General features: G+C 46.6%; 1 protein-coding gene across 1 annotated transcript in view; it reads right to left on the reverse strand.

Moving 5' to 3' along the window:
* Positions 1 to 5,911: 5,911 nt before the first annotated feature.
* Positions 5,912 to 27,832, reverse strand: part of Nlrc3 (NLR family CARD domain containing 3) — a 28,344-nt gene continuing 6,423 nt past the window's right edge. The window contains exons 2-20 of the mRNA XM_008846144.2: positions 25,866 to 25,946; positions 25,087 to 25,148; positions 24,758 to 24,950; positions 22,917 to 24,666; positions 21,811 to 21,897; positions 18,348 to 18,431; positions 17,738 to 17,821; positions 15,547 to 15,630; positions 13,646 to 13,729; positions 12,968 to 13,051; positions 12,320 to 12,403; positions 11,815 to 11,898; positions 11,216 to 11,299; positions 10,680 to 10,763; positions 8,490 to 8,573; positions 8,008 to 8,091; positions 7,251 to 7,334; positions 6,767 to 6,850; positions 5,912 to 6,478 (exon numbers count right to left, since the gene is read on the reverse strand). Of these exons, the coding sequence (XP_008844366.1) occupies positions 6,388 to 6,478; positions 6,767 to 6,850; positions 7,251 to 7,334; positions 8,008 to 8,091; positions 8,490 to 8,573; positions 10,680 to 10,763; positions 11,216 to 11,299; positions 11,815 to 11,898; positions 12,320 to 12,403; positions 12,968 to 13,051; positions 13,646 to 13,729; positions 15,547 to 15,630; positions 17,738 to 17,821; positions 18,348 to 18,431; positions 21,811 to 21,897; positions 22,917 to 24,666; positions 24,758 to 24,926 (3,189 nt within the window). The 5' untranslated portion in view covers positions 24,927 to 24,950; positions 25,087 to 25,148; positions 25,866 to 25,946 and the 3' untranslated portion in view covers positions 5,912 to 6,387. The remainder of the gene's footprint in view (positions 6,479 to 6,766; positions 6,851 to 7,250; positions 7,335 to 8,007; positions 8,092 to 8,489; positions 8,574 to 10,679; positions 10,764 to 11,215; positions 11,300 to 11,814; positions 11,899 to 12,319; positions 12,404 to 12,967; positions 13,052 to 13,645; positions 13,730 to 15,546; positions 15,631 to 17,737; positions 17,822 to 18,347; positions 18,432 to 21,810; positions 21,898 to 22,916; positions 24,667 to 24,757; positions 24,951 to 25,086; positions 25,149 to 25,865; positions 25,947 to 27,832) is intronic.

Consider the following 27,832-nt stretch of genomic DNA (forward strand, 5'->3'; position numbering starts at 1 on the left):
AGATCTTCCTGGCCTCCTTGTTGCTAACTTTTCCATTTTTTGAGACAGGGTCTCACTCTGTAGTCTAGAACTCACCATGTAGCCCAAGAATCCTGACCATGTATCAGCAATGGCACTTTGCGGTTGAGCAATAGCATGTTTAATTTGGAGACATAGTTTTCCAAGGGTGTGAATGTGTAATACTGAAAAAAGAGCAGTTGAGGCTGGATAGATGGCTCAGGAGTTAAGAGCACTGACTGCTCTTTGCAGAGGACCTGGGTTTGGTTCCCAGCACCTACGTGATGGCTAACAGCTGTTTGTGACTCCAGTTCCAGAGGATCCAATGCCCTCTTCTGACCTCTGTGGGCATGGGTACACTGACATACATGCAGGCAATATACTCATACACACATAAAATAAAAAGAATAAAATATTTTTTAAAGAAAGAAAAGAGAAAGCTGGGCATGGTGGCACAGGCCTTTAATCCCAGCACTGGGGAGGCAGTGGCAGGTAGATCTCTGTGAGTTCAAGGCTAGCCTGGTCTACATAATGAGTTCCACGTCAGAAAAGAAGGAAGGGAGGAAGGGAAGGGAAGGAGGGAGGGAGGGAGGGAGGAAGGAAGGAAAAGCAGTTATAATTTAGAAATTTCAATACTGGTAATACTGGTAGGTGGAATGTAATTATCCCAGCACTCAGGAGGCCAAGGCAAGGTTGGAAAGTTCAGGAGGATCAGGACCCTGTCTTAAGAAATAAATAAGTAAATAATAAAAAGTAGCAATTTCAGGAACCCACATTGACACATGGAGTCTATTTGGCCTTAGCCATGAATAATTTTGCTGTAAATGTACTTCCTGATGACTGTCTCTTCACTAAATATTTATTGAGCACTTAAATTTTTCAGCTGTTGCACTAACAGTAGTTTAGAGATAAGTCTTAGCATTTTCGTGCAAGCTGCATGCACTGTCAGGGGTATTACAGTCATGGAAACACAGAGTAAGGAGCAGCTATCTTCTGGAGGAGCTGAAAAAGATGTCTATAAAAGCCAGATTAGACTGGACCTTCTGGGGTATTTTGTTTGGTTGGTTGGTTATCTGTTTTGCAGTACTGGGGATATAACTCAGTGTCACTGTGCTAGGTTAAATGCTGTACCACTGATCCACATCCCTGTCCCAACCCTGGATTCAGCAAATCAAGAGCCCTTCACACAAGGTCAAGCCAGCCCAAACTCCCACATAGATGGGGGACATAATCTCCAGGGGCCATCCCTAACTGAGGCACTGTTGACAGTTGATAGCTGCTGAGGAAGGGAAAATCATTTTTTGAGGGTGTTGTCACTGGTAGGTTTCCCATGCTCCAGTAGATAGTCCCACCCCCGTGCATATATGGGCAGCACTAGATTTAGTGAGTTGTCAAAAAAGACATGAAGTTAGGAGGAGGTGGTATTGGGAGAATGGAGGGAATGGGAGGAGGGAAATGGAGGGTGTATATGCTTATATTTCATTGCATACATGTGTGAAATTTTTTTTAAGACAGCCTAAAAAAGAGCCCATCAGTGAGATCAGGTGGAACATCATAGCGGGCCTGAATTGCAAAGGCACAGAGCTGTCAAGAGGGCACAGCCTGTTTGAAAAATGATAAGCAGCCGGGCGTGGTGGTGCATGCCTTTAATCCCAGCACTCAGGAGGCAGAGGCAGGCAGGTCTCTGTGAGTTCAAGGCCAGCCTGGTCTACATAGTGAGTTCCAGGACAGCTGGGGCTACAGGGAGACCCTGTCTCAAAAAGACCCCCCCCCCAAAAAAGAAATGACAAGCAGCACAGTAAGGGGGCTCAGGAGATGGCTCAGCAGTTAAAAGCACTGGCTGTTCTTGCAGAGGATTCAGGTTCTGTTCCCAACCCACATGGCAACTAACAACTATCCATAACTCCAGTTCCAGGGGATCTGACACCCTCTTCTGATCTCCATGGGCATTGCATGATATGATGCACTTGCATACAAGCAGGCAGTACACATACACATAAAACAAAAAAAAAATTTTAAAGAAAGCACAGTTTAAAATGTTGGGTATATAATAAGGGAGCAACAAAATGAACTTCAGTATTTGCTGAGGAATTGGTTGATTGCTCTGTGAATAGGTAACATCCTCAAGAGATGAGGATGTCTTTTTAAAAACTCACTCTGGGGCTGGAGAGATGGCTCAGCACTTAAGAACACTGACTGTTCTTTCAGAAGACCCGGGTTCAAATCCCAGCACCCATGTGGCAGCTAACAACTGTAACTCCAGTCCCAGGGGATCCGACCATGGGCATTGCACTACACAGGTGCACTTACCTACATGCAGGTAATACATGCATACACATAAAATAAAAATAATAAAATTTAAAAAGAAAAAACCCTCACTCTGGCAAGGATTGGGGAGGGAAGATAGGGAAGCAGTGGGCTGGTTAGGTAGTTGCTTTGTATTGCAGAAAAGCTCAGGTGGTAGCCTTAAGAGCTGGATTCACTTTCTGAAGAGGTGTTGGGAGAATAGATCGGCTTTGGGGACTGCTCATGTGAGAAAGGCAGGTTGAAAAGGAGAAACTGGGGCTGGAGAGATGGGTCAGCAGTTAAGAGCACTGCCTGCTCTTGCAGAGGACCTGGGTTCAATTCTCAGCACCCACATGGTGGCTAACAACTGTCCATAACTTCAGTTCCAGGGGATCCAACACCCTCTTATGGCCTCCATGGGCATTGCAAATACTGGTGCACTTACACACATGAAGGCAAAACACACACTTGAAATAAAAATGAGGGGCTGGAAAGATGACTCAGTGGTTAAGAGGACCTGGGTTCAATTCCCAGTACCCACTGGTGGCTAACAACCATCCATAACTCTAGTTACAGAGGATCCAACACCCTCTTCTAACCTCCACAGGGATTGCACAACACAGGTGCACATGCACACATACAGGCAATACACTCACACATAAAATAAAAATAATAAATATCCTCAGCTCCGAAAAATAAAAATAAAATAAATAAAAATAATTTTTAAAAGAACAGGAGAAATCGCAGGAGACTGGGGAGTCCTATTTTGGGCATTTGTTAACTGAAGATCCACCAGAAAGCATTATGTGGGGTGGGGGACTAGCAAGTGAGGGAGGGTGTTTGGGAACATCGAGATGACTGTCAGACATTTGAGTCATGGCTAATAATTACTTGGAAATACACAAACTTAAGCTTCCAGTTAAACCTGTGGCCAGAATACATTAGTTTATCTCTCTGAAATCCACCAAAATGAGAGGTGGGGGAGGGGAGACAAACAGGAGAGGATGAGGAAAATGGGGAGGAGGAGAAAGAACATTGCAAAGGCAGTAAATCCATGAGGTTACCAAGAACCAGGGCAGACACCAGAGCGAATGACAACAGTTGTTTAGGGACAGGAGAAACAGATTGGCAGCATTAAAGCTGGGGAAGCTGATACCCAGGCATCATTCCAAACAGAACTCCCAGAGATTTCTTTTTTAAGTCTGAGATGAAACCTAGGAAGACACACTTAACAGCAGAGGGTGTGCTATAGAAAACACAGAAGACCACAATAGGAACTGTTCAAAATCGAAAACAAAAAAATGTGAAGAAAACCAAAGCACCGTTGCAGTTACTGATTTATTGCCTCAGTTCCAATTCACCTTTTCAGCCTGCTTTGTAGCAATGCAGCTAGACCTTGTAAACAGTTACCCCTTGCTAACAGTATGTTGTGAAGCCCTGTTAGTGGAATCTATAGAGATTGAGTCAAAGAAGGGACCTTCTTCCAGCTCTAGCGGTGCTTGCTCTCAGTATCCCTGGAGAGTACCCCATTTCTTTATAGTTTTTGCCCTTCAGACTTCAGTGCCCTTCGACAGGACGCAACTCTCCCAAGTACTTGTCTACTGACTGAATGACCATGACCCAGGTCCTGGCCCCTGAGCTTTCAGTTCAGCCAGAAACAATGCACACCAGAGGAGGAGCAATATTTGTCAGTGTTGGGGATCAAACTCAGGACCCATACTAGGCAAGCACTCTACCACTGAGCTATGTTCCCAACCTAAGAGCAACATCACAAATTCACAAATGTGCTGAAAGACTGTCAACAGAATTCTACATCCAGCAAAACAGTCATGAAGAGACCTTCAATTTCCAAGTAATGTTTTATCTAAATATTTAATTTTTTTTTTGTCTTTTTGAAACAGGGTCTCCTTGTAGCCCCAGCTGTCCTGGAACTCACTATGTAGGCTGGCCTCAAACTCACAAAGATCTGCCTGCCTCTGCCTCCCAAGTGCTGGGATTAAAGGCGTGCACCAACAAGCCTGGCTTAATATTTGTTATTTTTATTTTATGTGTATGAGTGTATTGCCTGCATGTAGGTAAGTGCACCTGTGTCATGCAATGCCCGCAGAGGTCAGAAAAGGCTGTCGGATCCTCTGGGACTGGAGTTATGGACAGTTGTTAGCTGCCATGTGGGTGCTGTGATTCGAACCCGGGTCTTCTGCAAGAACAACCAGTGTTCTTAACTGCTGAGCCATCTCTCCAACCTCCCAAGTAATGTTTTTTTGTTTTGTTTTGTTTTGTTTGTCTTTTTGAGACAGGGTCTCCCTGTAACCCCAGCTGTCCTGGAACTTGCTATGTAGACCAAGCTGGCCTTGAACTCACAAAGATCTGCGTGCCTTCACCTCCCAAGTGCTGGGATTATAGGCATGTGCCACCACGCCCAGCCCAAGTAATGTTCTTTATAGATGAGGTTTTTTTCATTCAGGCTGAGATCCAAAGATCTTGCATTTCATTTAACACAATCTCCAGACTTCTGAATATTGTAACATTTTTCTGGAGTCAGGCCAGTTTTGTAGGATGTCCTACCATTTGGATTTTTTGTCATTGTTACCTCCACAATTAGGTTCAGGTAAACATTTTTGGCAGGAATACTGTATCAGTGCTGTGTCTTTAGGTCTGCGTATCAGGGGTACGTGAGGTTCATTTGTTCTATGTCTGTGAGATTAAATTCAATCACTTTATTTTCTTTGGGTTTTTTGAGATAGGGTCTGATGCAGCCCACACTGCTGAGTCCTGAACTCACTACATAGCCAAGGATAACCTTGAACTCCTAATACTCTTGACTCTACCTTCCAAGTGCTGGGATTACAGGTGCATACCACTATACCTGGCTTATGTTTAACCACTTTTATTAAGGTAGCATTTGTCATTTTAGTGGCTAAGGCACCTCTATGTAAATAGGCATCACCTTTCAATATCAGACTGTATGATGACTAGTCTGGATACTCATTTTTATGTTTTCATTTTTGTTTTGAGAAAAACAAAAATGTAGTCTAAGCTAGCCTCAAACTCATGGCCCTCCTTCCTCAGCCTCCCAAGTACTAGAATTACAAGCCACCATTGTCTGGCTTCTGGATATTCTTTTTTTTTTTTTTGGTCTTTTTGAGACAAGGTCTCCCTGTAGCCCCAGCTGGCCTGGAACTCACTATGTAGACCAGGCTGGCCTCAAACTCACAGAGATCAGCCTGCTCAAATTATAAATGGCAGTCACTTTTATGGTCTTTATAAGCATTTATCTTCATGATTCAGTTGAGAGCTATGATGTTCATTTGGGTTTTTCCATTTCATTCCAGACAGCTGAGGGAGTTTGCCATGTGGAAGCACAGCTTGTTTGTCTCCATTGGGAAGCCATAGCCACCAGAGAAGTTTTGGAACCCTAATGCAGGATAACAGCATTAAAGTATCAATAGTCACTGTGCTATGGCTAACCAGTATGCCAAACTCCAAATAACACATGGTAATCATCATCCATGTCTGAGGTCTTATAGAAAAGGGCAGAGCCTTTGGAGACTTGTCTCTGACTCTAAAAGCTTAGAATTAACCTTTCATTTATCTTCACAAATTTCTCATATTTTCTCTTCATGTTTCTAAGGATCACACTTGAAAACGTTCTTTTCCTCTTGAAAAAAGAAAACAGGGCTCCATGATCACCAGTTGATGCTCTTAATGGGCTTGAAGACTGCAACTCATTTCAGAGAGAAGGATGATGTTAACCAGCTGAATGTAAAAGGACAGGAACACGTGTGAAGATCTCTGGGCATGAATAAGCCAGGACTAGCTTCCCAATTTGCTGAGCTTTGAGGTTTTGCTCCTGAGTCTCTCTTGGTTAACAGCCCCTTCCTTTCTTTGTGCCATTAAGAGAGTATCCATCTTCTCCCTGACTGACCCTGGGCAGGGAAAGGTACCCATGACCTCCATTGGTGGTGCCCTTCCTTCCTCGCAGGAAACCAACTTATGAACTGGCTCAGAAGCATTTCAGATTACAGAAGACATCCAGAGATATCTGCTCAAAAGCTTCCAGCTGAGTTTCTGCTGGTCCTAATGGGCCACAAGAACTTGTTTTCTTCACATTTCCACAGTGCATGTGGGAGCATGTGTCTTGATAGCCTCTGAGATCATCCTGGCACCAGATTCCCCAATGAGATTTCCCTGGAGACTAAACAGAAGGGTTAGGGCAGGGGGCAGCACCACAGGTGGTCTTCAGGAGAGGGATTGTCACTATAATGAATTTAGGACTCAACCAAGCCTTTGCCCTTCTGGGATCTCTCCTATAGACAAGGTTCTGGCATGCTCCTTCTTGGACCAAGTTTCCCTATAGAGCTGCTGGGGAGTCGTGGTGTCACCTGGCTCCCAGAACTGTGATAAAGGTAGAGCCTGATATGGGAGCAGTTCTGAAGCTTAGAAAGAATAGCTGGGAAGGGGAGATGCCATTGAGTCTACTCACTTGATATGCTGCAGCCCATGGTTCCCAGATAGTGCAGTGGCCACACATATGGCTCCCTCCATTCCCAGTGAATTCTCTTGCAGACTAGGCAGAGAAGACACGGAGATACCATGATGAGCCAACAGGACAGAGGAAGTGCAAGAGACAGCACCACCTTATGTTGTTGGGGATGTGGGAGGGATGAGCAGTTCTGGGATTGATTTGTCCACAGGTACCATAGCACCTGTTAGATGACATTTGATTACTAGTGTCTACACACAGTAGTCAGGTGCTCCATCCAAGACCATTAATGCAGAGTTTAAATGACTGACTTAAGTAGAATAGACAAAGCTAACTGCAATGGATTTGGACTGTAGTGGTCAGGATGGTGTAAATCAGTCACATCCAGGAGGAAGCAGCCAGACAAAATCAGATGTGTTTCATCCTGGAAAGGCTAGCAGAAGTTGGCTGCTCTGGGGCACACATGGATCTCATGATCACTTACTTGAGTCTTTGGAGACTGGAGTTTACCTTCAGAGCATTTGCCAAGGCCTTGGCTCCAGCCACCCCAATGGCATTTCCTCTTAAGCTGTCAGAAAAAGTAGGAAGTCTAAGGTATAGGGATAGGCTGAGAGGTAATACTGGTGCCCCTCCAAATGGGTGTGGGGTTTTTTTACTTCAGCAATCACAAGAGTTAGGGGTGAGGCCTTCCTAACTCCTATACAACAGAACAGCTTGGCTTGGCGAAGCAAGACAGACAAATAGGGCGAGGCCAGTTCAGCTAAGTGCCTTGTTGGGACCCTGATCTTCCTTTTCCATTCCAGAGAAGGAAGAACTAGGCTGAAATGGGAGCAGCAACTTTCTGTCTAGAGGTATCCAGTTCACTGTAGGTCACAGGGATCCTGGAGAGCAGGAATGATGTGGGCATGCCTGAGAGCCTCCTAGAGCTTGAGCCCCCACCCCAGGATTGGCCTCCTGCATCAAGATCCATAACTACTGGTTTCCATGGTGTGGAGGGAGGGGGGACTAAATAGAGCCTTTGGGCATGTCTGTTTGGAGCAAGCCCAAAACAGAGCGCAGCACCATATTGACTTCAAGGCATGAAGTGGGAATAGAGAAGCTGGAGCATGTGACCAGAAACAAAGATCATGAAAAGTATCTGTGTCTATATAAATGGATGCTTTTCCTCATATCTAATCTTTTTGAATCAGTATATTTATTCCTTTAGGCAAAAGTCTGTCACCAAAAACTGGAATACTCACTCAAGAATCTCTAAGGTTCTGTTCACAGCCAGGGCCTCCCCTAGTGCCAGGGCTCCCTGGATACCAATGGAGGCCACCTGGAGGCTATAAGATAGACTGCAATCAATGTGAGCACGTGGACTCCTGCTGCCTTACCCCTCCCCTGGCCCTTCCTCCCATAATCTGTACTCCTTGATCAGGGCCAAAATAGCACTGAGAAATAGCACTGAGAATGATTGTCCTGTGATTTGCCGAAAGAATAGTGCATTCCCCCTCTCCCCATACTCTGGTGCCTAAGACCAAATCTAGGCATTGGATGGAAGTAGAGGTAGTCTCCTGGAAGGGCTGAATGATGTCTGAATTTTTCCCAGATGTTTGATTCCCTACTCAGTAATATTAGAAAGCAAAACACTTTCCAATACTTATAAACAAAGATGGTGTATGGCATGAGAGGATAGTTAAGGGGGTGGTCTTTCAGGCTCCCAGAGACCCAGAGGACTTACTAGAGAGCAGTGAGGGTTGTGTTCACCTTCAGTGCACTAGCCACTGCAGAAGCTCCTTCGTCTCCTATGGCATTCTCCTGTAAGCTGAACACAGACTGTGACCCCTTGGCACACAAGAGGCACAGGCCAGCACTCTGGCAATAACCTAAGAGGTTTGGGTCCTTCCTACACACCGGGCCCACTCCCTAGTCACCCTGTACAGCCATTGTTCCCTTGGTCTCATAAGTAATGCACAGAAGAGTCTGGGAGGGGGTGGGGGTCTGAGAGTCTGAAACCTTCAAAGGCAAACAAGAAAGGGGACATAGGAGATTACTATCAACAAGTCTTGAGACAACATGGTATGCTTTCAAACCAGTGGGAAAATGGACCTGAAGTCTTCCTCCCTGCACTGTTCTTGCCGATTAGGATTTTTGTGTGGAAATGGCAAGCTCTGGGGCAGTAAATGAGTTTAGGACAAATAGATATTGACTTTTTTTTGGTCTTTTTGAGACAGGGTCTCCCTATAGACCCATCTGGAACTCATTATGTAGACAAGGCTGGCCTTGTTCTCACAGAGATCCACCTGCCTCTGCTTCCCAAGTGCTGAGATTAAAGGTGTGCACCACCACACCTGGCTTGGACATTGATATATTTAAGGGAAACATTTGCATTCATTCTTCTAGCAAACCTCTGATTAGACCACATGTGCTGAGGATAAAAGCAAGTACCATTCTGCCCGTCAGAACTCAGGTGGGAAGGCACTAGTAAATGAGCGGCTCTAATAGGCCAGGTATCTTCAGGGAAGACAAAAAGAGTCTACCTCAGTGTGGTGCCCAGAAGAAATAGACAAAACCAAAATCAGGAAGTGAGAGACAGAGGGCCAGAAGGTACAACTAAGGAAACCAGGGAACCTGAGTTCCTGGAGTGGTAAGAACTGTGGCTTGAGAATGTGGGGGAGACAGACCCTCAGGGGCCTTGGAAGCCAGGCTGTGGGGGGGGCGGTGCACTTCACTCTGCAGGTGCAGCCATTTAAGGATCTCACTTGGGGTGAAAATAGATGAATGTTTGTCAAGACCTCTGCCAGCAGTTTGAGGGAATGGCCTAGATGTGGAAATCACCCAGTGAGGAAGGTGAGTGGTGATGTGGCCTGGATGGCGGCAGTTAAGGGAAGCAGGCAGGTAGGGAGGACAGTAGGCAGGAGAATAGGCAGGACTTGGAGATGAGCTGGAAGTAGCTGGAGGAACACAGGTGGTGCCTCTCAGTCCCTTGATTCCAAGAGCCAGATGGAAAATTAAGAAGCAGCTGTGAGCAAGAGAATGTAGCCACCTGCTGTACCTGTGGGACACTGAGGAGACAAGGCAGAGTGAGGCTGGGGTTCAGGAGACACATTTGGGGTAGTAATGTGGGAGTCATCAGGACTTGGGTCATTGGAATCTTAGGAGGAGAGCTCCCAGAAAAAGGGTGTCATTCAAGAGAAGGGGGCCTAGGGCAGAACCCTGAAGAGCTCCCTCAGTGTCTAGGAGTGGAACAGCAGGAAAGAATGAGGAGTATCAGACAGAAAAGGGATGTTCTGGAAGATGAGGGAAAAGAAACCATTAGGAGGGATACAGAGGAGTTTCAAAAGTCTCAGCTGGCCAGGTATGCTGGCACATAGCTTTAGTCCAAGCACTCTGGAGGCAGAAGCAGGTGAATCTCTGTGAGTTCAGGGACCAGCCTGGTCTACATAGCAAGTTCCAGGCCAACCAAGCCTAAAAAGAAAAAGAAAAAAAAGAAGAGATGGAGGGAGAGAAAAGAAAAAAGAAAGGGCTAGGGAGATGGCTTAGTGAGTAAAGTGCTTGCCTTGCCATGTAAGCATAACGATCTGAGTTCAAACCTCCAGAGCCCTCCATTGGAGGTGGACACAGGAGAAACCCTACAAGCTCATAGCCAGTTTATTTGACATATGCAGTGGGAGAAACAAAATTTAAAAACGAGACTATCCCAAACAAGGTGGAAAACAAGGACCAACACCTGAGGTCCTCTGACCTCGACATGCATATCCTGACCCCATGCTTATACAGAGGCATGCGTGTGCTCACACACACGCACACTACAATGAAGGTAAGGACTGAAACGCCTGCTGGCCTTATAGCTGAGGAGGCTGTGTGCCAAGAATCATCAACCCAGCCCTGTACCTGGAGACTGTCCCCCATACCCAGAGACCACACTTACTCTAAGGTGGTTAGGGTCCTGTTCAGCTGGAGTGCTTGTCCCAGGGCCCTGGCTGCACCAGCCTGGATGAAGTTCCACTGTAGGCTGAACAGACACAGACACATGACTATGTGGTCCAGGATCAGAGTTAAAGAGGCTCTGAGGAGTCCAGGAGAGTCTGGTGGCAGGGTGAGTCCTTGCAGGATGTGGCAGAGGAATTATTGAAACTCCTCTTGGGCTCTATCCTCAAAGGGCAGTGTCTACTCTCACTGGTGGTAGCTATAGGGACAAGCTCAAATACTCTCCATAAAGCATAGGTCACCCCGAGTCACAGCCATGGCACTCACCTAATCTGGGTCTGTGTGAGGATAAACTCAGGAATCAGAACCTAGCATGGGGCACATCTGCCTGTGTGCCTGGACAAGTTATCTGGAAAGGCCCCAAGGACCTTGGAGTGGCATATCCCAAAGCCAGGTTTCATCTGTCTTAATTGGTTTGGGAGTAGCTCTGCAGCTTGGCAGATTGGGGACCAAGAGGGGTAGGAACAGTGGACTCACTGAAGGTATGTGAGGGCGCAGTTTTTTCCTACTGCCACTGCAATTGCCTGGGCACCTTGGTCATGGAGGAGGTTGGCTGTCAGGCTGGGAGGAAGGGAGCAGGAGCATGTGAGTCGGAGCCACTGTGGACCCCATCCCAATCATCCCCCATCCTCCCAAGGGCCACACTATGCTGATGTAGGTGACTCATGCCTGTGGAGAACTTTGGTGTGCCAAGCATGTGCCAAATCCTGACAACCCCAGAGGGTGTCCCATGTTTAGCTCAGTGAGTGTAATGACAGGTCACACAACCAGGACACAGCACTACACAGGGGACTTGCTGCCTGATGGCATAGTCCCACATAAGCTCTTCAAGATCCTCTCCCATGTTCTCATCCATCCCAATGGGTAAGACTGGAGAGTTCTTGTATCAGGGTTGCCACCAGATACCACATCTCCTGGCTGCCCCTTCCCCAATCAAGTCAGTGTCATTGTGAGGGTGATATGAGGGTGCCAAGGGTCTAACCTACCATGGTGATGCCCACCAACCCTGGTCTCTCTGAGTGGGTAAGGAAGCACAACCTGCCCTTGACCTCCAAGCCTCCAGACCCTCCACGTACTCCAAGTGCTTCAGAGTATTGTTCTTGTAGAGAGCATGAGCAAGGGCCTGGGCTCCCTCTGGGCTGATGGAGTTTTCTCGTAGGCTGAGGAAAGAGAAGACCCTGAACTTTCAGTCAGGCAGCTGGAGGTGTCTGACCATACAAGCCCAGGTGTTTAGACTTTCCAAGTCAGGAAACCACAGATAGGCTCTCAAGTGTTCCAGCCAGCCAGGGCTCCAGTCAGTGTCCCTAATCAAGACTAGCAACCGTTTAGGAATGTACAGGAGGTGTTGAAGGGCAAGAGGCACCCTGAAGAACTTGTATATAGGAAGGGAACAGCAGAGCAGTCCACTGACCTGAGGGTAGGAAGAGGGACAATGTACCACACCCTAGAACCCAAACTACACCAATTACAAGATTTCACCATTGTAGTCTGCCAGTCCCAGCCTTTCCTTCCAAGTCCCAGAGGCCCTGTATTCCTGGTCAAAAGGACATCCTGGTTGGGAAGGGATGTAGCAGGACTTACTTGAGGCTGAGGAGTGTCTGGTTGGTGCAGAGGGCTCCCATCAGCGCTGCCACTCCCATGTCACTGATGGAATTGCTCTGCAGGCTGCAGGCAGAGGATAGGAAATTCCTGGTATGGCTGTCCTAGGACTTGGAGGGAGCTGTATGGTCTAGCTTGGGACCATACCCACTGGGTTCAACTGGGAGTGAGCAGCCTGGGGACTGCTCTCCTCATGCCTCTTTCCACATTACTCCACTTTCTAGCTCCTGTCAGGCTAAGGCAGTTAGGTTTAGCATAAGCCCCAAGGTTTAGACTCTGCCTTGGCGTGGGTGGCTGTCCTCAGAGAAGCACATATTAACTTTGAAGTCCAGACAAAGTGGGACAGCAGAACCTTCTTAGTGTGGCAGCAGCACTCAACTGTCCCCTGCCCCAGACACCAATGTACCTGTGCTTACTTATCAAGGGCATTCAGCCTGTCATTCTAAAAACTCCAGAGCCCAACCCCAGTCCCTACTGTCCAGAGAAATGAAGGTCATGGGTGAGGTGGAACAAAAGGTGGGTGGAGGGGCAAAAATACAGTACACTGCCAGGGCTAGGGTTGGTAGGATTATGGCAGGGAGATGGGTTCTGGCAAGGGTAATTGCATCCATGGAGGATGCTCAGACTCACTCCAGGCTCTCCATGCCCTGGTTCACCTTCATGGCCTCAGCCAGGGCCTTAGCACCGCCATCACCAATGGTATTACTGGAGAACCTGCAAGAGACAAGAGCTGGTGAACTGGGTCTAGGGGTTAGAGCTCAGGGGAGACCACCTCTTTCTCAAAGGTATCCAGTGCAGCTTGTTGAGCCTCAGGTGTGTTGGTCTGTAGTCTCTGTAGGTGACCCCTATCCTCTTTGGCTCTTTGGCAAAGTCTAAGGGTCAGCTCTCACTGAGAAGTATTTGTGGAACTTTATGTGAAGATGGGCAAGAAATGCTGTTTCCCTCTGACAGTAGGGAAGACTATTAAGTGAGCCTGTGAAGATTGAGGCTTACCCAGTTCTGGGAATCTGGGTCTCCAGTCTCCTTTGTCCACTGGTCTGCAGTCCCAAGTCCGCAAGCTCTCTTGGCATCCACCCATCCATCCACCTGTTTCCCCATAGGCCTCTCTTTCCATCCATTGATTCATCAATCAATCCATTCATCCATCCACCTACTACCCATCCATATACCCCCACGCATCTGACAATTCATTCATTTGCTCATTCATCCATCTGCTCATCCATCTATCCATCCCTCTGCTCACAAATATGCAGGCTGGCCTTGCACTTGGCATTGAAAATACCGATTTGGCCCTTTGGCTTTTCTCACATGAGCTCCTTCAGGCTCCTGTTCTGCTTTAGGGCGTCTGCCATCCACTGGGCTCCCATGGGCCCAATTAGGTTCTTCTGCAGGCTGTGAGAGATGAGAAGGATTCATCAGCAAAGCCAGCCATAGTCATCCCCAGACCAAGGACAACGTGAGTTCAGGGTGAGAGGTCAGAGACAAATAGGATGCCGTTTCCATTTACATCATGGGCAGTGGAAAGGGGTCTTACAAAAAAAATCTACTTTGGAGAGTAAGGGGAAGCAGCTGGGGACAGATGCTGATAGTGTCCAATAATCTCCTGTGTAGGAGACTTCCACACAGGTGTCTTCCAGCCAGCATGGTCTACCTTCCATCTAGATCAGCTTGCAATCTGCCACCTACCTTGAGAAACCTCCCTGGAGAGAAGTACAGAAGGAAGGACAGATAGGGAAGGACCTCTCCTGTGTGCGGCTAAACATCATCCTTAAAAAGGAAAGCGACGGGGCTTGGGAGATGGCAGGTAAAGACCCTTGCCACCAAGTCTGATGACCTGAGTTCGATCCCTGAGACCCACATGGTAGGAGGAGAGAACTCACTCTTGCAAGTTGTCTTCTGATCTCCACACATGTGCCATGGCATATACATGCCCTACACACACACACACACACACACACACACACACACACACACACAAATAAATAGATAAATAAATAAAACAAATATAATGTGCCTATACAGAACATGTCCGCACATCTTTTTTTTTTTTTTTTAAAGATACCTCCCTTTTTATAGAACATTTTCTTAAGGAAACTTTAGGTTGCAAATCCTTTCTCTGTCCCTTTGAGATGTGTTGTGTCTTTATAAGCTTAGCCTCCTCTGGCGTCACAGCCCAGGAGTATGTTTCTAAAGGTCTTTTTAAGGTCTTAGGACCTTTTCTTCAAAGGTAAATGTAAAACAAGGTAGTGTCCCTGCCACCGTGAGAACTAGACTGGGCACCTGGCTCCAAGTATAGTACCTGATTGACATAAAGATAGGAACAACTTTGCTTTTTTGGGAAAAAATCAGTTAAGGAACACAGACGGCCTCTCCAATTACCCTGGAAGCTTAGGATAAGCTGGTGACAAATGGTGCTAGCAGCTCCTCATTCTTTTTTTTTTTAATTTTTACAAAAACTTTATTGAGAATTTCATACATGCATATAAGGTGTTTTGATCAAATCCATGCCCACTCCCTCCCCTCCAACATTCCCCCCTCTGAAGAGGTAACCCTAAAATCTTTTAAGGATTAGATACAAGCTCCCAAATACTTTTGACATTTTTGGCCTTTGGAACAGAGTATGTTGCTAACAGGCCCAAGGACATTTTGACTTTTAGCCAAAAAACTGCCTACATTTCTTTGAGGTCTTTTTACCCTAACTGCCTAGCCAATTCCTACCTCCTGTTCTTATCACATCATCCTCTGAAGGGGTTACCCAAATTGCCAATAGGGGATAGGGATGCAGACCACTCTGGCTTCTTTCATGAGCAGCTCCTCATTCTTGAGAACAAGTTGTCCTTGGGAACCTTAGGAAAATGCATGGAATGGGGTGCATCTGCTGGGCCAAAGGAAAAGGTGAAGTTCTGTCTTTGCAACCTCATTGGTGGGTTGCCCATGATGTGCATTACAGTCAGGTTATTGCTTATTTAATAGAAGACTATAATGTTCTTTTCTTAAATCTGTGGAGAGGATTTTCTGGGTTGGTGGAAGGTTTTAGTTCCAATAATTTCCTCATACCTATTCTCTGGAAAAGCAGAGGGTATCATGTTTTCCAGGGGGTTGTTTAGGTGGGTCACAAAGCCTCAGGATCACCCCTGAATTCATTCTTGCAGGAAACAGGCAGAGGCTTGGTAGGAGAGAGGGGATGGGAGGGGATGATGTCCACTCACTGCAGCATGGAGAGAGTCTGGTTGGAGGCCAGTGCCTCAGCCATGCACTTAGCACCATCATCTTTGATTATGTTGCTCTGGAGGCTGTAGAGACAAAAAGAAGTGTGCCACTAATGGAACACAAGAGAATGCCTAAAGTGGCCTGAACTCTCACTGCATACCAAAGGCCCAAGAGGGGCAGCAGCTGACCTAGATAAAAAGAACTTCCAACAATTATATGCCCTTCTCACAGCCTACTATACAGAAAGGATAGTTAGTCCTTCCTGAACTGAATCTCTTAGTACCTACCTGCCAACTGGGAACAAGGTGCCCATGCTCCTTGCATGGTTCAAAATGAGGTCATCTGGGGAAGTGGGTAAGACCCCCCAACCCTAGGCAATGAGGTATTGGCAACCGATGGCTGCTGGGAGGAGGAAAGTCAGGCTTCTTTAAGGATGAAACTCTTGGTAGGTTGACCAGGCTCCAGTGGATGAACCCACACTGGAGGACATTTGGGGACACAAGTTTGACTCTACAGGCATATATATATATGAAGATACAATAAATATATTTAATATGCATACATGAAATTGGGTGGGTAGTAAGAGGGCACAGATAAAGAGGGGTTCTAAATTCAATCAAAATATATTGTATGAAATTCGCAAAAATTCAACTTAAAGAAATGCGGTCATCAATAGTCCTCATTACAGCCAAGAGTCACAGTGCCCAAATATTGGTGAGGATGTAGAAAAACTGGAAGCTTCACAGTACTGATGGGAAGGCAAATGGTCTAGTCTCTGTGGAGCACAATCTGGCAGTTCCTCAACAGATTCAGCTTAGAGATAGCATGTGACCTAGCAATTCCATTCCTACATGTATTCCCCCAAGAACTAAGAACAGGCACTTATATACTTCTACACAAATGTTGGTAGCAGCATTATTCATGATAGTCAAAAGGTGGAAACACCAAACATCCATCAGTGGATGAACAGATAAGAAAACTGTGCTCCACCCACACAATGGAATATTATTCAGCTATAAAATGCAAAGAAGCACTGATACATGCGCCAATGTAGGTAAACCTTGAAAATATGCAACTTGAGGAATATAGACACAGAGTTCTTGCTGTATAATTCCATATATCCATAGAGGAGGTTGTCAGGTGCTAGGAGAAGAGTAAAAGTGGCTACTGGGTTAGAGAGACGACTCAGTGGTTAAGAGCACTGGCTGCTCTTGCAGAGGACCCGGGTTCAATTCCCAGCACCCACATGATGGCTAACAACAATCTTAACTCCAGTTCCAGGGGATCAGACACCCTCTTCCAACCTCTGCAGGCATTGCACCTACGTGTGTGCAAGCAAAACACTCATGCACATAAAATAAAAACAATAAATAAAATATTAAGAAAAAGAAAAATGGCTACTAAGCTGGACCTGGTGGCACATACCTTTAATCTCAGCACTCAAGAGGCAGAGGCAGATGGATTTCTGTGAGATTGAGGCCAACCTGGTCTACATAGAGAGTTCCAGGCCAGCTGGGGCTACCTGTCAAACATAAATGAGGAAAAGCAAGCAAGAAAGAAAAGTGACTGCTAATGGTTGAAAACATTTTGAAACTAGACAGAGGTGGTGGTTGCACAGCATTATGAATGCATAAAATGCCAATGAACTGTGTGCTTTAAAATGATTTCACACAACAGGGCTGGAGAGATGGCTCAGCAGTTAAGAGCACTAACTGCTCTTGCAAAGGACCCGTGTTCAATTCCCAGCACCCACATGGTGGCTACGAACCGTCCTTAACTCCAGTTTCAGGGGAATCCGAAGCCCTCTTCAGACCTCTGTGGTATTGCACGACACGGGTGCACTCACATACATGCAGGCAATACACTCACACACATAAAGTAAAAATAATAAAATATTTTTAAAAATTATTTCACCTGAAAAATAAATAAATGGACAAACAAAAGAGAACAGGACACCTCTACTAGATGGGTACAACCACAGGCTCCTAAAAGGGGCACAACAAACTATCTTCAAATACTGGCATCTTCTGGAAGGCAGGATTTCAGTGTCCTGAAAAGCCTCAGGGATGTATGGAGGCAAAGAATTGGGAGAAGCTGAAACCTGAAACTTTCTGGCATCCCATACCTACCATTTTGAATCACTTCCCATTCCTCAGGTGTCTCCTGAGGCCCAGAATCAGGATCACGTACCTTAGAGAAGTTAGGGTGCGGTTTATCTTCAGAGCATCTGCCAGAGCCTTGGCCCCCTGTGGTCCAATGGTGTTACTTCGGAGACTGGTAGAAGCAAGGGGAAAAAAAAGATTTCTAGGGAGGAAGGAGGGCTCAAAATTACACAGACATTTTAAATCTTTGATCCTTAGAGGAAATACATTAGGATTAAAGATTTCATGTTTGGTGGAACCATAGTAGAGGTCAAAGATATAGATATATAGATGAACAAGAAGTTTCCCAAAATAGCTCCATCTGATGGGGAACAGGGAGCAGGACCTAATGGTCTAGTGAGCAAAATGTGGAGATGATGAGAATGATGATGCCAGGTCAGGGCCAAATATCAAGATCTTCATGGAATGAATCTCAATAGGTAGAAGTGGTGACAACTTGACTAGCTGTCCCCATCCTCTCAGAAGGGCATGTGGCCTGCAGGAGCCCTGCTTTAAATGGAATAGAGTACCATGCCCAGAGCCTATCATGGACTGAATGTGGGGAGCTGAGGAAAGGAAGATAAAACTCAAGTCATTTCATAGATGAGGAGACAGTTCAAATCTCTCTTCATTCCAGTGGCTTGTGGTGTCCTACTTACTCCAGCATGATCAGACTTCTGTTGACCAGAAGGGATCTGGCCAGAGCTTTGGCCCCTTTGTTACTGATATGGTTCTCAGCCAGGCTGCCAAGGAAAGAGAAAGTGCTTATTTCAAGTATATGGGTCTCATTGCCTCCTCTTCAACATTAGCCCCATGATTAAACCTGGCTTCCCCAGCATCATTGGTGTGGACATAAGTGGAGACTGAGCCTGAGAATGTAGGGTCGGAGTGGACCAACAGACCTCTACCCTGGCAAAGGGTCCCAAGGAAAAATTGCCCAGAATCCAGAATAATCACTTCTTCACAAATGCACAGCAAAGAGTTTGGGCAGCTATAGAAGTATTCCATATGGGGCAGGCGAGATGGCTCAGAGAGTAAAAACACTTGCCACCAAGTTTGATCCCTAGAAACCACGTAATAGGAGAGAACCAATTCACAAGTTGACCTCTGATCTCCACACATTCATTGTTAACACACACACACGAGAGAGAGAGAGAGAGAGAGAGAGAGAGAGAGTCAATATATTCAATAATCTTTAAGGATTGGATTTGCTGGTGTTAAAACAAAAAGTCTTCTACATGGGCCCCCATCTAAGTTCATAATGTGTCTCTCAATGTGTAGCATTTGCCAATTTCTATAGTGCAAATGTCCCAAAGCGTGACCAAGTTCAAGCACCTTCTGCTTGCAAAATTCCTGAAAACCCCAGTCAGCTTTCATAAACTAGCACAAACTATTTTGAGCTTACCATTGATCTAGCCTTTCTCTACCACAAAACAACAAATGGTAGAACCACCACAAAACTAACTTTAAAAATGTTCATCTATATGTGCCTGGAAAGTGGCGGGGAGGTTCCAGAAGCATGCTAGTGGACCCATTCAGTCTTGATTCCTGTATCCACTTTCAGAAATGGAGCAGTTGAAGTTTCTTTAGTTTTGTAGGCATCAGCCCCTAGGACAGAGCTATTCATTAGAAGGCTGGACTTTTTCAAGAATATTCTGAGGGCCAATAGGAAGATGAAGGGAAACCAAGTGGGCCAGGCTCTCTCAGCCCCAATAATTTCCCTTTGTCTAATTTATGTATTGAGGCTCTGATTGATGTATCACTTTTCAAATAAATTCTGTTGCTTAAAATAAATTTGAACACTAGTCAGGTGTAGTGTACTCCTGTTACTCCAGTACTCGGAAGGCTTGAGAATCCCAATTCAAGGCCAACGTGGGTTACAGGATACCTATTCTTGTATCAAAATGTTGGAAGACCAGCTAATCTTTATTATCCCAGGGTTTGTATTAATAATGGCTTATAAATAATATCTCACAAGCAACCTTACGTGTTTTCTGTGGTATAACTTGGACATTACAGACAGGAAGATGACACCGAGGACCAACCTTAGACAGAAAAAGATCCCGTAGCTATAGAAGAAATGTTTGGCTTCAGAATCATTTTTGAGCCTCATTTTAAAAATTTTGATTATTTTGTCATTTGCTAAAAATACAAGAGCCTCCTGTGAAGGACAAAATACTGACATGAGAAGTTATCAAGATTTTTCTTTCAAAGGGGTTGCATTTTCAACTGTTGCCAGCAAGGCAAAGCCAGTTCTGCTAAAACAGCCAGCTCCTATGCCTGTGCTTGGCATTGAATTAACACATTTCAGCCTCACAACAAAAAGGTTTGAATCTTGAAATCTTGCTTACCCAGGGAGCCTGTGGGAACCCATATTTATTCACTTTGGACAGAACTGTGTAGTTTATCTCACAGTGTCATTTATGCTGGAGATTTTGGGCCATGCAGAATCACCTGGCCTTCTGAAGGAGCTATAGACTAAGGTCTTTGTGACCAACCCTCCAGTAAAAACACACTGGTCACCAGGGCTGGAGTGAACTCCTACAAGTTGTCCTCTGGCCTTCCTTCCTGTGCTTTGTCACACAGCATTACTGGGGGGGAAAAATGGCATCTGTACCACTCCCTGGGAAAAAAACTAGAAACTGCCTTGTCTCTCCTGGCTCTGTCCCAGGCGCTTTTCTTAAAAAAAAATTAAGGCTTTTATCGTGTGTGTGTGTGTGTGTGTGTGTGTATGTGTGTGTGTGTGTGTGTGATGGTGAGCATGTAGAGGCCAGTGGACAACTTGTAGATGGTTCTCTCTACCTACTATGTGGGTTCCGGGGATTGAACTCCGGTCATCAGGCCTGGTGGCAAGTGTCTTTACCTGCTGAGCCATCATAGCAACTCCCACATTTTGCTTTTTTTTTTTTTTAATTTTAATCTGTGCCCTCAGCACAAGTGGCAAAATGTATTTGTAAATTTTACAGAGTTTCTCCTTCTGAGTTCTAAGTCCTTCTAGAGAATTGTTGAACCTCAAGTGACCCCCAAACTCATAGGTAGATACCCATATAACTTCATTTTTTCCCTCTTTAGGCACAGAGGCAACTTATTCAAGGCACATAGAACCTACAATTCTAACCATCATTATCAGTGACTTTCTTTTGTTCCTGAGTCTAAATAATTAACTCAGATTGTTTCAGAACTTAGAGACTTGGATGAAAATCACTCCCTGATCCTATTCTCCAAAATTACCTCCTAGTTTCCCCAAATCACGACACTATTTCAACTCCAAACCCAAGCGTTAGATGTAAAGGTGGTATTCCAGGAGAACTTTCACAAGCATGTAAGTCAGCATATAGATTTCTCTCTAATCACAACATTACATTAAAAATGTAACTATTTTATTTTATTCAAGATAGGATCTTGCTATTGTAGCCCAAGCTAACTTCAAATTCTTGGCAATCCTGCTGTCTCAGCCCCCAGAGTGCTGGGGCTTCAGATATGTGCCATAGTTGGATGTAAACCCAATTAAAGATGCAATTTTAAATTTTCTGAAAATAGCATTGGGGTTGGAGCTCAGAGCATAGAGAAGTTGCCTAGAATGCACAACACCTTGGGTTTGATTCCCAGCGTGGCATAAACCAAGCAAAATGGCATACAACTGTGATCCCTCCACACAGGAGGTGGGGAAAGGAGGGTCAAAGTTTACAATCACGTCATCTACACGGTGAGTTTGACACGAGCCTGGGCTTTGTGTGACCCTGTCTCCAGAAACACAAGTTTTAAAAGAAATTTCATTCTTAAATTTATTTAAATTAAAATTTAAACTTCTAGTTAAAGTAAAACCCGATGCTCAGAATACTATTAGAGAATAAACACATAGAGAAAGTTACACCTGAACCAGGGCAGCACACAGAGCGCTTAGAGACACACTTCCGTGTCTAGGACAGAGTCGGAGCTTCACCAGGTCATTTCCCTCTCCTTTTAGAGCAGGTGCCAGAGCCTTTGGCACTTTCTAAAATGGGCAGAACAAGCAAGACTGCATTCTGAGCCATACACTGGAAAGATGCCTGTTCTTGAGGGCACCACTGGTCAGCTGAGCAGAGAGCCCAACCTCGGTGGGGTCTCTGGGGTCAGTGTTACCTGATCTTTCGAATGCGACAGTCCTTCCCACTCAGCACACTGCCCAGCAACTCCATTACAGGGTCCTGGAACTGGTTGTTGTCTAGCCTGACAAGAGGAACCATGACAGTGAGTGGTCCTGCAGCCCATGAGCAAGGGTTGGGGGGGGTCCCTCTGCCTCCTCATGTTCCTACTGTGGTCCCATTGTTTCATCTCAGAAATCTATACTGTCAGTGCTCAGACCTTCCCTGTGGGGAAGGAACCTGTGAGGCCTGGTTCCTATGAGCTGTGAGGTTCCTCCTAGGTGGCATCTTATGGAGAGGGGTCACAACAGGTCTGACCACCATGGGCCTTATGGAACACTGTGGCTAGCTTTCTTTCTGAAGGTACCTAAGCCACTTGGGTCCTGATTGACCTTGTTCTATACCTTTTCCCCTTTGCTTGCTAGGGATCAGAACAGTGGATAGAGTATGGCTGAGGGTATAGCTTCTGTCAACACTGAGTGGCTCAGAGGGTCTTTGTTTTATTTATTTATTTTTATACAGGATCTCAACATGTAGTTCAGACTGTCCTAGAACTCAGCAATCCTCCTGCCTTAACCTCTTGACTGCTGGTATTATAGGTATGAGCCACAATGTCTGGTTCTCAGAGGGTCTTACAATTTTGATTGAGTCTCCATATTGAAATTCTAATCTCACTGTTTCAAGAATGTAGCCTTATCTGGAAATAGGGTCATTACAGATGTGATAATTAAGAGGGTATCTCACTGGTATAGGGTATGATCATATCCTTATAGGTGAGGTGAGTGCCATATGAGACAGAGATACAGGAGATGGCCATGTGACAGTGGAGGACAAAATTGGAGGGAGATAAAGCTAAGGAACACCAAAAATTGCTGGCCGACACCAGGAGCTCCAAAGGAGCTCCCAAAGTTTTGGAGGGCTGCTGATGTCTTGACTCAGACTTCTGGCTTTCAGAACTAAATGAGCTGCTGTGATGGTTCAGCACTCAGCTGTGAAACTTCGCCATGGCAGTCCCAGCAGGGACCAGGAGAGGGGCATGATGGAGCAAGGAACTGCTCCAAGTCTCTCCTCTACCTGTACCCTTTGCATGGTCCCCTTGCTCACCTAAGGCTTTGACAATAGAGCAGCTGGGGCAGCAGACTCCAGAGGACACTCTGGCTGAGGCACAGGGACAAATTGGCCTCCCGGGAACAGATGTCAGACAACTGCAGGAGGTAGGCCAGGGCAGCACGGTGGGAGGGGCTGGTTAGCCCAGCTAGGGCCCTGCTTTGCATGGCTTCTTCCACACTGCAAGCCAGGTCTGTGTGCTGCAGCTCATGAAGGCAGTGCAAGACATTGATGGCGCGTGCAGAGACTGCAGTGTCAGGGTGTAGGAAGCCCTGCAGGACCTCAGCTGCCTGGGCCCGGTAGCCCTGGTGCTCGCCTTGGACCAGCAGGGAACCAGTCAGAAGAGTATTGACCCTTGGAGACAAGAGGCCAGAAAGGAAGCGTAGGAACACATCCAGCCTTCCATCCTCAGCCTGTGTGGCCCGCTGGGCTGCACACCTAAAATGTGTGAGGAAGCCCAGCCTGGGCCAGGACATGCCACTCTCAGTGAAGAGGTCAAAGATGGCCCTCTTAGATGCGCTATAGTAATATGTAGCTGCCACAAATTCTTGCAGAGACAGGTGGGTGAAGCAATAGGCCACTGAGGAGGCCAATGTCTCTTCCCGCTGCAGGAGGCAGCTACACAAAGTGCATTGTAACAGAGCGAGGTCAACACCAAAAGCCTTCATATCTTGCTCATAAAACACATACTTCTTCTTGATCAGCCCATGGAAGGCCAGGCGGCCCAGTGTCCCCACCATCTTGCGGGCTCCATGGGCCCCCTGCTCAATCCTAGGACTCGGCAATCCCTTCTCTTGTCCCTCCCCACTGAGGGCCATCCTAAAGTACCAAGAGTAGAGCTCACACAGGGTTCGTGGAGGCCATAGCTCTTTGTCCTGGGCTGCCAGCCTGATGTGGCACAAGTGACCCAGGACCAACCCTGTGAGCCTACAGAAGGCTGGTATGGTACACATCAGATACAGAGGCCTGTCAGCCTGCACCTGACTCAGTACCTGACCTAAGAGGTTCTGATCCTCAGGAAATATCTGCTCCAGACACACTTTGATCTCTTCTTCAGTAAAACCCCGGATCTCAGTCATTCGGTCCACTAGACCCCCAGGGATCTGACCAGCTGCACTGGGACGGGAAGTAATCCAGACAGAAACTTCTGGAAAGAGGTTGCCTTGGATAATATTAGTGATCAGATGGTCCACTTGGATCTCCTTCTTGGGGTCCGTGCAGGCCATGGTGTTGGAGAATTCCAGAGGTGTCTTACATTCATCTAAGCCATCCAGGACCAGGAGGACTCTTGCTGGGGCTGCCACCATCAGACCAGCCTCCCCAGTGTTTGTGAAGATGGAATGGACAAGTTTGTCTGCAGATAGTTTCTCATAGGTATTAAGGTCCCGGAAGGTCAAAGGCAGCACCAGTGAGAACTCTTTGCCCACTTGTCCTTGGGCCCAGAGACGAACAAAATGCCTCACCAGAGTGGTCTTGCCCATGCCAGCCACTCCAATGGTGATGGAGATACGGGGTGGGATGGACACCCGGGACAGAGGTAGGAAGAGCCTATCCAGGGTGATGGCCCTGGCAGGGCGCCAGACCCCACGTGTGGCCTCTACCTGTGTGAAGTCATGCTCCCTCAGCTGCAGGTCTGTCAGGCCCTCCACCAGCAGGAGGCTGTCCAGCCGGTGTGAGGGGCTACCCAACTCTGGGCCATTTCCCATTCTGCTCAGCAGGGCCTCACAGTGCCTCTGTATCCTTGAGTCTGCAGGACACAGGACAGAGCAGGTAAAGTCCATGGGCAAGGGGAGAGGGCTCAGGTACCCACCTCTGTCATCCACCCATGTAAGTCTTACCATTGCTGTGAGATTCCAGTGGGAAGTCCAGCATCTTATTAGGGGCCTGCAGCATCTGACCACCATTCCCAGCCAACAGATCCGCAAGGCCTTTCACCTGCTCGGCTGGGGAGACAGCACTGTGGGCCAAACTGGTCTCCCTACCCGTCTGCACCTCTTGCCTCCTCATGGAGTCTGGAATTGCAGCTGGGAGCTGTGAAGACAGGGCCAAAACCTGTGGCCTGCTGGACCTCTGGTAGTTCCTGGCCAGTGAAAACAATTGTCCAGAGGCAGGGGCCAAGTGAATAAGCCTTGGGGTCCTGGACTTGGACTCTGGCTCTGCCACTTACTAGCTGGGTGACCCGGAGCAGGCTGCACCACCTCTTTGCACCTTGGTTTCCTCATTTGTGACCTGGAAATAGTGATGTGGTTATGAGCAAGTTCTCCAAAAGAAGGGAGGAATGAAAATAGCCAGTTAGGGAAGGATCACAGTGCATGATTCCACCTACCTACCATCCTGGGAAAGGTGAAGGATGGAGCTGTAGAGACAGTGATAGATAAGGGTGTTGGGTGCCAGCATTAGGGAGAGGCACAGAGGATACAGACACAGGGCCACAGCTGTGTGGTACTGTAATGGTGGGTGTGTCACTACGAGTGCACTAGTGAGACCCCTAGCAGAACCCAGACTCTGAGTGATCCTGTATGTCAGCACAGGGGCTTGTAGCAACTGGAGCTCTGCTGGGGGGTGTGGATGGTAGAATCTGTTGGGCCAGGCAGAGGTATATGGAAACACTACACTTTACCATTAGTTTTTCTGTAAGCTTAGAACTGTTCTAAAAATGGTGCTTTAATTTAAAAAAAAGAAAGAAAGAGGTGGAGAGGGAAGGGAAGGCAGATGGCTCTCAGAACAGCACCACAGCTGCTTCTTTTAGCTTTCCTGGGCCTTCCTGGATGCTCAGGGACTCCTGTCCTGCAGACAGCACTGTTTGCTGCTGGGCAGTGATGCAGATACCAAGAGGTAAAACCATGCATGTCCCACCTACTCACATTCCTTTGCTTTCTTGGTACCAAAGCTGGCTGCCTATTGTGAAGCTCTCCCATAGCCAACCCCACTTCTGTCCCTCATTACCAGGCACGGGGGCTACAGCAGCACCTTCTGTAGGGTCCCAGGGACTTGAACGTGGGGATCAGTCACCTGTCTTCTATGGTTCTAGAAAAAAAAACATGATTGTGGTCAGGGGAAGTCAGGAGAGATCACTGCTGTCCCTTTGTTTAAAATGATCCAAGATTGTTACTGCTGAGTATCTAGTCAGTCCTGGCTCTACTAGGCTTGGAAAGCTCCCAGTTCTCTGGTTCTCAGTGTTTTAAATGAAGAGGAGTTTGCTGTCAACAGAATTCCTGGCTTTGAATTTGCATTGGGTATCCCTGCCTTTTTAACTCTGCATGAACATTTTCATATAGAAAATGCTGAAAGAAGCTTAGCGTGACTGCTAAGAAGCCATTCTACTTATAGCTGTGTTGGAGAGCTAAGTGTTATTCTCACCTTGGGATGACCTCTTATTGTCAGTCAGCTAATGCTGTGTGAGAGTTCCTGAAGGCATACTGTGTCCCCTGTTCTGTTGAGCTCTACACCTGCATCACTTAATTTACTTCTCATGATAACCCTCTTTACTATTGCCTCTCCCACTCCATAGACCAAGACACTGAGGTTAAGTGATTGCCTAAGGACACATGGCTAGAAAGTGGCTGAGCTGGGATGGAAACCAAGACCTCTCTGGTCCCAGTGCCTGTGCTGTGTAATTTGCTTCCTCTACAACAGGTTTACACATGGTTTAAAAATAAGGAAGCTGGGTGTGGTAGTGGAAGCCTATAATCCTGGAACTTTGGAGGCATAGACAGGAGGATTACAAATTTGAGGCTAGCGTGGGCTATGTAGTGAGACCCTGCCTCAAAAAAGTGGAAATGTCTGTTAAACTAGCATACTGATACTAAATCATACTGATACAATTATATGAATTATTTTTATTCATTCATTCAACCAGTAAAAATTGTGTGTATGTGTGTGTGTGTGTGGTATAGATGTGTGGTATTTGTGTATATGGTGTATGCTCACGGGTGTGCATGGCCAGAGGAGGCTGTCAGGTGTCCTGCTGTGTTGCTGTCTGTTTTGTTCCATTGAGACAAGGTCTGGTCTCTCACTGAACCTGAAGCCTGGTGTGCTGGATAGCTTTAGTGTCAACTTGACACACCTGGGTTGAGGGAGCCTCAATCGGGAAATTGCCTCTATTGGACTGGCCTGTGGCCATGTCTGAAGGGCATCTTCTTGATGAGTGATGTGGGAGAGCCCAGCCCACTGTGGGTGGTGCCACTCCTGGGCAGGTGGGCCTGTGTTGCATAAGAAAGCAGGCTGAGCAGGGGCCAGGGGAGCAAGCCTGTAAGCAGCATATGTGTGCGACCTGGGAGATGTAAGACAAATAAACCCTTTACTCCCCAAGTTGGTACTGGTCAGAGTGTTTTGTCACAGCAATGAAGAACAAACTAGGACACCTGGCTAGCTACAAACAAGCCTGGCCATTCTCCTGACTCCATTCACCACAGCACTGGGGTTATGTGCAGGCAGCCACACGGGCTTTTTACATGGGTGTTGGGAATTTGAAATCATGTTCTCATGTTTGGTCAGCAAGTGTTCTTACCCACTGAGCCATTTCCCCAGGTCCCACTTGTGGGAATTTATCCTAAAGAAATAATTAGGCAAGTACTCAAGATGCAGATGTAAGAATGGTCACAGAGGTGTTGTTCACAAGCAGGAAGTTGAATGGTCAAAAACTAAGTTTCTATTCAACAATGGATTGGTGCTCCAGTTCTACACTGCAGTACTATGAGGTCATAAAATAAGGCCAACAGTGTGTCAAATTAGAATAACGCCCACAGTGTACATTTTGTCTTTTATTTACTTTTTTGGGGGGGGGCTTTTTGAGACAAGGTCTCCCTGTAGCGGAAGCTAATGGAGACCAGGCTGGCCTTGAACTTACAGAGATCCACCTGCCTCTGCCTCCTGAGTACTGGGATTAAAGGCGTGTGCCACCATGCCCAGCT

This window comes from Nannospalax galili, unplaced genomic scaffold, assembly GCF_000622305.1.
Source record: "Nannospalax galili isolate Female #2095 unplaced genomic scaffold, S.galili_v1.0 scaffold471, whole genome shotgun sequence".
Classification (NCBI taxonomy): Eukaryota; Metazoa; Chordata; class Mammalia; order Rodentia; family Spalacidae; genus Nannospalax; species Nannospalax galili.